The 9,618-nt window shown below is 49.3% G+C and overlaps 1 protein-coding gene across 1 annotated transcript in view; it reads right to left on the minus strand.

The window, feature by feature from the left end:
- Positions 1–5,993, minus strand: part of MKLN1 (muskelin 1) — a 103,747-nt gene extending 97,754 nt beyond the window's left edge. The window contains exon 1 of the mRNA XM_068400578.1: positions 5,878–5,993. Coding sequence (XP_068256679.1) covers positions 5,878–5,969 — 92 coding nt within the window. The 5' untranslated portion in view covers positions 5,970–5,993. The remainder of the gene's footprint in view (positions 1–5,877) is intronic.
- Between the last annotated feature and the right edge of the window lie 3,625 nt (positions 5,994–9,618).

A 9,618-nucleotide genomic window follows, 5' to 3' on the forward strand; every position in this document is an offset into this window, starting at 1 on the left:
GGAATAAACAAATTCATAATTTTGTGATTTTTTTCACTCCCTCCACCTCTCTGACCTTTTTCTTTCTCACCACATCAGACACTAGAAAAGCACCTAATACTCATGTATTCAATCTGTAGGTAACTTTATTTTCTACAGAAATATTTTGCTTTTTAAGTACTGAAGTTCAGCTTTCAGAGAAAAATCCTACAGAAGTGATGTAAGCAAGGGGGGAAAATGCCTGTCACAACATGAGATTGCCTAGAAACATCCAGAAAATCCACACAAACAAGTGTGGGGAAAAAAAAAAAAAAACATTTTCCACTGGACACTGAAAAGGACGAGAAGCAGAACTGAGAACATTTCTATACACAGGGTTCACCTGAGGGGAACAGTCAGTCAGCTCACTTCATGAGCCAGTGTTTGCATTCCCAGCTCATTTTAGTAAATGTTAAAAGTATTGATCAACACTGCAAAGACATCACAAGCACGCAACTCCAGAGAGCCAGCAGGTGTGCCTGTTCATCTTCCCTATCTAAAGGCAAGGCGATTAGAACAAGGGAAGTGAATTGGCTACATTAAAATACTCAAGTAAAGCTATAAACGCTGACAATTAAGTTGAAAAAAAACTACATTCATGCTTATATGTGCAAAAACCCCTGAAAGTCACAGTTTTGCAACTAGAATGGAAATCATCACTGCTACGTAACTGAATTTATTTAAGAAACCATGAGAAATAAGCAGTATCATTATGACTTCTAGGGTATGGATGATGAGAACAGTTCACCCTTCCAGAAAAGCTCTAAACCACACTTTGCTGTTCCACTGTTTTGGTATGGTTTAGGTAGCTTTAAACTGCTGAGACCCCAACGGAAGATATCTTCACCTCACCAAGGAAACAGAGCTTGGTATTAGAAAACAGAACAGAAAAAAAAAAACAAACCTTTTTGTTAGTCGTGACTGATTTCAACTTGAACATGAGATTCTTCAAGACCTGGATGCATCTATAATAAGATTTATGAACCTCTAAGGTACAGATCTGAATCATCAGTTTCACGTGGTAGGAGGACAAGCTGAAACTCACATTTCACTAGCCACAAATACACGTTTTTTCCTGTTACAGAAATCTCAGAGAAAAAGGTAGCTGGAATCCAGGTTATTTTCTGGCTGTTTTGGTGTGTGTTTGTTTGGGGTTTTTCCTTTTTTTTTTTAGGGAGGGGGTATGTTTGTTTGGTTGTTTTTTTGTTTTAAAATCTTTATGGACTTTACCCCAAAAAAGTTTGTTACACGTGTTTTCAGTACCTTCTTGCTAATGCTTTGCAATACCCGAGATTTGAAAACACAGGAGAGTACATCTCTGTTTCAGAGTAAACACAAAACCGCAGTAGATGTTTGGTTAGGTTCGGCAAGAGCTCACTGCCAAACCCCCTTAACTAAAAAGCAAAAAAAAACAAAAGTGCATTCTCGCTTTGGAAGTCTACGAGTAACTCATACTTTACTATCAAAGTATCTTTCACTTAGTTTACTTCCTCTGGTTTGATGGAAATACAGAAAACCAGCAAAAATGCACAATTATTTTAAGTGTACTATAACAAATCAGCTGGATCCTTCTCTGTCCCAGTATGCTTTCTAGGAAAGAGACAACAGAGCCATCCAGGCTTCTGCATTTGATGCAGTACCACGTAAAGTGTCAAACTGGAAAAGACTGGAATTACCAGAATAACTGAAGTTCACAGTGAATGAAAAAGTGACTACTAATTAGGAGGAGGTTACTAATGGCATTTAATTATCACCTAAGAAACCAATCTTACTTTATATTCTTAATAATGACCTTAGCACAAGAAATAATTGAACAAAATACCAAAAAAAAATAAATCCTAAAGTCAAATCTAGGAAATATACTGATCTTCCTCTACAGAGATACCACACAGGAAAACCTGAATGACCCTGAGGAGCTGAGCAATAAAAACGTGATGAAACTTCCTCACAAAGGTACATGACAAGCATAACATAGCAAGAAGCTCATTAGTTTCTGAAGTGGGATTTCAGCCGTATAAAACAGTGACAGAAGGACCTGAGTGCATTAGCCATCTCCAAGATATCATCAGTCACGAGTCTGACGCAACCACTAGAAACCATGGTCCTAGGATACAGTAATTTAGCGTTTGGCAAGAGAAAAGGGTGCCCGACTGCCACCGCACAGAGCGCTGTACTTCACCTCTTATTCACCTTAGCAGGCAGTTCAAACTGGAGCAGGCACAAAAACAGGCTATTAAAAAAAATCAGGGTATGAAGCGCTTCACTCAGAATGCAAAGCAATAGCTTTTGGTTCTCTTCCTTACCAAAAAAAACAAGTTTGAACGAGGGTTCCATGACCTTCTATAAATTGTTTATTCCCCCCATGTCCAAAAAAAGAAGTGACTGAGCTCATCGCTTTCTGCAGAAGGCCAGAGGAGAGGGGGGAGCCCAGGTCTCCCTCTCAACCTATGTCACAAGACAGCAGTACTCGCTTGTGTAGCTGGTGTGAAGCGACTGTCGGTGGTGGGGAAACCCCTAGGCCGGTCCCTTGCGAGACACGAGGGACGCCTCCCACGTGGTTCCATTCCTCCGGCAGAACCGCGGAGAGGCAAGGAAGGGATCCGATGGAGGAGTCTCGGGCGACGTGCTGGGTTGAACATTTTCCAAGTTGGACAAGCCGAAGCCTCTCCACGCACTGTTGCCTCTGCACAGGCAGAATTTCTCTGGAAACACCAGATGTTTCCAGAACAAATTTCCTCTTGGATCAATTTTCTCCCCAAAGGCACAGCCTCCCCTACAACGCAGACTGAACTAGACACTATTACTAGACTAGCTCTTTCACTGCTACCCACAGAATTTTTAAAATAAATATCTAAGTCAGTCTTCCTGCTCATAGCTACAAGCCAGTAAAGGACAACTCCAGCAGCTTGAAAAACAGTAGAACTACTCTTTGGCAGACTCGAGAAGGACAATCTTCATCTAATGTTTGGAAACGTCTTTGCAAACGTGCAGGTAGCTGCAGCACCAGTAAAACAGCCAGAAATTGGATCCAGCACTCACTAATCCCCGAGTACCACCACCAAACACAACACGAAAGACTCTGGCATGCACCAGAAGAAACTTCTCTGACATTGAAAGAAAACTGCTGGTTTTCAATGGACTACTGATCCTAAACTAGAACGTGACCAGAAAGGTCTCTGAAAAACACTTTTGTTTTTTTAATTAACAAGAGTAGTTATCAGGTGATTTCAGCGTTCTGAAAAGTTTCGGTATCAGTTCAGCATCACATAAGCAGATGTAATGTAAGTTACTAGACATCTAATTTCTTCCCTGGATAGCAGTGATTGAAGTTTTAAATTTCACAGCCTTGTTTTACATTTAAAACCATACAACTACTTAAGAAGTGTGTTTAAATCATGATTAGCTGACACAGAACACGGGTAATCTACCCTGCTGCTCTTCCACAAGCACTTCGCTTCCAATACCACAGCTCCCAACAACAAGCAACATATTTAATAAGTAGTGTATTCCTACATACATTATGGCAGAGTCGTCTTCTACTTCAAGGTTACAGTGGTTTCTTCCTAGTTATGCTAGCAAACTTATTTAAACTACAGTATAACCAGAATTCCCAATATCCTTCCAGAAAAGCACCATTCTGTTATGCATATTAAATACAAAGACAACTTCTAGCTGTATCTGCGTGTTCATCCTGCAGTATGTTATGTTCCTGTCCCAGCAATTTTAAAGTTTTCCATCTTTACTCCATCCCCAAAAACCCACCCTATCATAGAATCACAGAATGGTTTGGGTTGGAAGGGACCTTAAAGATCATCTAGTCCCAACACCCCTGCCTGTATGTTTCTTTATAAATTTTCTCCTTTCAAGAATCTAATCTTAAATCACAAGTCAAAGCCTCCCCTTTCCATTTCAGATCGCATCTAAGCTCGCTCCCATTAGCAGACAGCAAGTAAAAACCAAAACTTTCATAGAAGACAGCACATGAGCGTTAGGACCAGCATCCCTCCCAAGGTCAGCATGCCAGAGAATAAACCCATCGCAGTGATTGTTGAATACTGCTTAAGAGCTGTTAAAACTGGTTTTACTGATAAGCACATTTAAACAACATCCTAAAAAACAGCTGAATGCAAGGTCGTGTATCTGTAAAACACCAGCCCTGCTACAGGAAAGGGAATTGTATCACAGAAGGCAAAGACATTAAGGAGTTTGGGCAGCGCTGCAGGTACCATGCAAACATTAATTCCTGATATGAATCAGTAGCAAAAAGGACTAATGGGAGCCTTGGAAAGGGATATCTAGGAGAAAGACAGTATTATCTTTTTATATCACATCAGTGAGGTCAATGATGGACTGTCACCCTTCTATTCAGGGACCAACACTTTAATAGGATGTTGAAACAGAAATAACTACAAGCGTGATCACAGACCTGAAAGAAACATCTTAAGTCTTTTTGACAAAAAAAGGTAAAAGGATTATTTAATTAACACCAAAGATTATAAATTAAAAAAGAATCCAGTTCTTTTTTATATCTAACAAAGCAAATGTACAGAAAGATACGGTGACTAGGAGTTTAGTCAGAAAAACTTTTTTTTTTAAAGTTTCACTTCATTTTGGAAAGCGAAGATAATTCACGACATTAATAATTAACAAATAAAGCAACTCTGTCACTTGTTGATAGTGCGTGACTTAAAGATATTCCAATCAAAGGTTATTAAATCCAGCACAATCAATGATTAGACAAGACTCGACAGCCAGCCGTGACTGAGGTGTCCCAGCGCTGTACTCCTAACAATCCTCCCCACCTCCAACACCGACGCTGACTTATCGAAAAGGTGATCAAAACCAGCACCCCTAGACCACACTACAGTCACTCCAAGTTTTACTTGCAGTAACTAGATTAATTTAACAGGCTGGAGGGGGGGTCACTTACTCTCCTCCTCACTTCACCTGGTGACCAGCCTCTCCCACACACGGTGCCTTTTCTACCCCCCCCAAAATCTGAGGCTGTTTTCTCCTCCTTACATGCATCCCCCCGCCCTTGCCCATACCTGGTGATCACCCCACACAAAGCTCCCCCTAAATCTGTTCATCAGCCACTACCCCAAACACATACACACACACACACCCCCCCCCAGTGCTCAACCTCCCTCCCAGCCCTGCTGACCACCCCCTCCCCCCCTACAGTCCCCTCAATCCTGCTGACCACCCCCTATACACACAGACACTCCCTCCCCACCACAGCCCCCTAAATCCTGTTGACCACCCCCTCCCATACACAGATCCCCCCCCAAAACCTGCTGTACAGACCCTCCCCACCCCACAGCCCCCTCAATGCTGCTGACCATCCCCCCATACACACAGATCCCTAAATTCCACTGATCATCCCCTCCTCCCCCCACAGCCCCCTAAATCCTGCTGACCAGCCCTCCAAACACACAGACCCCCAAATCCTGCTGTACAGACCCTCCCTCCCCTCACAGCCCCCTAAATCCTGCTGATCGGCCCCTCCCATACACACAGACCCTCCCTCTCCCACACAGCCCCCTAAATCCTGCTGACTAGCCCTCCCCCCACACACAGCCCCCCAAATCCCTCTGACCTCCCCCTCTCCCACACACAGCCCTCCCCCGCCCCCGCCGGCCGGGCCCCCCCTCACCAGCCCCGGGCTCAGGCCGGCCCGGGCCGCCCCAGCAACCCCCGCCAGGCCAGGGCCCGCGTTCCCCCCCCAACGGCCGCCACCGCAGCGCCGCCCGCCGAGGCCTCCCCGCGCAGGCCCCAGCAAGGGCCCGGCGCAGGCCCGGCAGCCCGCCGCGGCGCGGAGCGGCCCAGGAGCGCGGCCGGGACCGAGGCCGGACTCACTCGGGCAGGTACGTGGAGGAGAAGCTGCTCCAGCGGTGCAGGGTGTAGCCCAGCACCCGGCTCTCGGGGCCCGCCGGCCCCGCCGCCGCCATCTTGTTGTCAGCAGCGGCAGCCGCGGCCCCGGCAGCGACCGCGGGGGGCGGGGCCGCGCTCTTAAAGGGGCCGCGCGGGCGGCGGGCGGCCGAGCCCGGGGGGAGGCGGCGGGCTGAGGGGGCGCGCGGTGGGGCACGGGCGGGAGGACGGGCTGTGGGGCCCCAGTGGGATGTGGGGCCCAGAGGGGGACATCCCCGGGAGACGGGGGTGCCAGGGGGCTGCATTGGGCTGTGGGGCTCAGGGAACTGCCCCATGGTGCTGCTGTGGGGCTCAGGGGGATGCCCCATGGGGCTGGTATGGGGCTCAGGGGGATGCCCCATGGGACTGAGGTGGCTGTGGGGCTCAGGGGGACATCACATGGGGCTGGTGTGGGGCTCAGGGGGATGCCCCATGGGGCTGAGGTGGGCTGTGGGGCTCAGGGAACTGCCCCATGGGGCTGCTGTGGGGCTCAGAATAATGGCCCATGGGGCTGAGCTGGGCTGTGGGGCTCAGGGGGATGCCCCATGGGGCTGGTGTGGGGCTCAGGGGGATGCCCCATGGGGCTGAGGTGGCTGTGGGGCTCAGGGGGACACCACAGGGGGCTGCTGTGGGGCTCAGGGGGATGCCCCATAGGGCTGAGATGGACTGTGGGGCTCAGGGAGCTGCCCCATGGGGCTGCTGCGAGGCTCAGAGGGATGGCCCATGGGGCTGCATTGGGCTGTGTGGCTTAGGGAACTGCCCCATGGAGCTGAGGTGGGGCTCACAGGGATGCCTTATGGGGCCGAGGTGGCTGTGGAGTTCAGGGAACTGCCCCATGGAGCTGAGGTGTGGCTCAGAGCAATGCTCCATGGGGCTGAAGTGGCTGTGGGGCTCAGGGAACTGCCCCATGGAGCTGAGGTGGGGCTCAGAGCAATGGCCCATGGGGTTGGGGTGGGTTGTGGGGTCAGGGGAAAACCCCATGGAGCTGCTGTGGGGCTCAGAGAGATGCCCTGTGGGGCTGAGGTGGGCTGTGGGGCTCAGGGAGATGCCCTATGGGACTCAGGGGGATGCCCCATGGGGCTGAGGTGGGCTGTGGGGCTCAGGGAGATGCCCCGTGGGGTTCAGGGGGATGCCCCGTGGGGCTGAGGTAGGCTTGTGGGGCTCAAGGGAAAGCACTGTGGGACTGAAGTGGGGTGGTGATTGCCAAAGGGGACATCTCCTTTCCTAGCCCCACAGCAGCCCTGGCCGCAGGTGGGTGCTTGGGAAAGGGATTTAGGAAAACCCCGTGGGATCTGATCTCGCGCCGGCTCCTGCACCGATCCCTGTCGTGGGTAGCGCAGTTATCCCCCCTCGCTCTGTTCTGTCCGCCGAATATTTGACTGTGTTTTCTTACCCTTCCCAAGAAGCTTGTTTTGACACTTCTGCCAATTTTTAAATTATTTTTTTTTATTCCAAGGAGGAGTTAAAGCTATTAAAGTCACCATAAATAACAGCAAACAGATAAATAAAAATAAATAACAAGTAAAATTATAATGTGGATGATTGAGTGGCGCCCAGATTTAGCATTTGACCAACAGTCCTGTTTGAAAGCAATTGCAGATTCAACGCTGGGTGCCAGAATTAATCAGTTGTTTGTTTTTTTTTTTCCCTTGGATCATTTTTTCAGTCCATCCAACAGCTCATACATGCTTCATGGAGAGGCAAACTGGAGGTCCAGGCTGTAGGAAGGAACCCCAGTGGCTTCTCATGTTTCGTGCGCTGTCATGTTTAATACCTTTTTTTTCCTTTTGCCGTGGATTCTAGGGAATAACTTGTATTTAATAATTTCCTCCTTTGCAGTTGACGCTGCTGAATAATTCACTGGCAGCACGGGTACCTCTCTGGGTCTGGTGTGCTGTGCTTAGTTTGGAGGGAAGCTCTGAAACCCCAAACACCTACGGGACCGGCATGTAAGTTGGGTATCCTTTGACAGGTTTCTCTGTCTGATTGTTGTGGGGCTTTTCCTGGAGGAGATGGTTTCACCTAGAGATCCCACCAAAGCAAGGGGGAGACTTGGGACATCACTGGGGCAGCTCTGGGCTGCTTGAGAAAGCAAAGGAGATATTTCAAGACCATGGAAAAAAAACCCAAGCAAATAAACAGCTGTCTGTTGGAAATGACAGAATGGAGACATATTATCAGGCAGGACAGCAAGATGCCTGGCTAGATTAAATCAGCACAAGGATTTTTTTATTTTTTTTTCCCCCTTTATTTTAGGAAAGCAAGTGAGAATGTGGCAGCAAAATCTGCCTGCGGATGAAAAACCCACTCAGCAGCCTTGAAGACTGAACATCAACTGGGTATTTCAAAAGCGAGGGGGAGCAGCAAGCGCTTCATCTCAAGACTCCTTCCCAGGAGGAGGGTTCGCAGCGTTCTCACTGGTATCAAAGCCACACGGCCCTGCAGCAGCGCAGCGAAGTCCATGCACGAAGCGCAAACATCCTCACCTCCCGCTGCTTTTTGAAGTTTGCGGCCTTCCCGTGGCATTTCAGACTTCACTTATCCAAACTTCTGCCCGCGGGCATCCTCCCCTCCCAGATCACCGCAGGAGTAGTAAAAGAAATAGTTTAGTAAAGATCTCGCTAATAATATACTCCCAACCGCAGAGGAAGAGACGCTACCTCAGCATTTGGAGCCTCGCTAACCATCAGCCCAAGAGGAGCGATGCCATAAAACCTGTGACCTTCGAATATGAAATTTAGGGGATTGCATGCAAGTGGTGGGCGACAGCCCCGCAGCAGCCGGGAGGAGGAGGAGGAGGAGGAGGAGGAGGAGGAGGAGGAGGAGGAGGAGGAGGAGGAGGAGGAGGAGGAGGGAGAGCCGGCAGCCCCCTGCTCGCCACTGCAACGCAAACTACTCCAGGAGTTTCTCTGCCTGGTATCCTGTTACCACTTGAATCAAGACCTGGATGTCAAGCCAGCTTATTTTTAGCACATTTTGGACTTAAAGTGAAGCGAACGCTGATGAAATACACGGTACTGACAGCCCTGGAAAATCTTCATTCATCTGCAGCACAGGCAGCAGGGAAGGCTGTGAGGAAGCGAAGCAATTCCGAGCTGCAAACCGAGTCCCCCCGTTTCTCGGGCTCAGCCTGCCCGGTGCTATGCAGTTACCGGTGGTTGCTGGGAGAGGGTTTTTCCACGCTCTGAGCAGACCAAGCACGGTGGGGAGGAGCGCGATGTGCAGGGGAGCGGCGTGCTGCAGATTTGGACAGCCTGTGAGCCTCCAGCTGAGCTCTCTGCATACCCATCAGGGCGGCTGCTGCAGCTCAACTGTGGTGGGGTCATAAAAATGGGAGAGACTCGGAAAACATGAGTGTCCGAACGCCGCTCTGCTAGTCCAGGACCATGCTGTGTTTGCTGCAATAACACAACGTGGGATCCACGCAATCTGGAGGGCCCGATGGCACCGACACTGTCCTGTGCCACCTCGGGCAGCTGCTTGGACCCAAAGGAAGAACCCCAAAGAGGGCACTTAGGAAGCAAACACTGTGCAGAGCAGTCCTATTTCTGACTCCCTCATTTGGGACCGTGCTGAAACCCTCCAGCACAAGTTGGTGCTTCCTGGTCCTGAGCTGGCCGAGTAGATCCGTGCTGCCTGTGGCTGGCTGCTCTGTGAGGATGGGGCCGCGGAGGGGAAGTGAGAGCTTTC

This window comes from Nyctibius grandis, chromosome 5, assembly GCF_013368605.1.
Source record: "Nyctibius grandis isolate bNycGra1 chromosome 5, bNycGra1.pri, whole genome shotgun sequence".
Classification (NCBI taxonomy): Eukaryota; Metazoa; Chordata; class Aves; order Nyctibiiformes; family Nyctibiidae; genus Nyctibius; species Nyctibius grandis.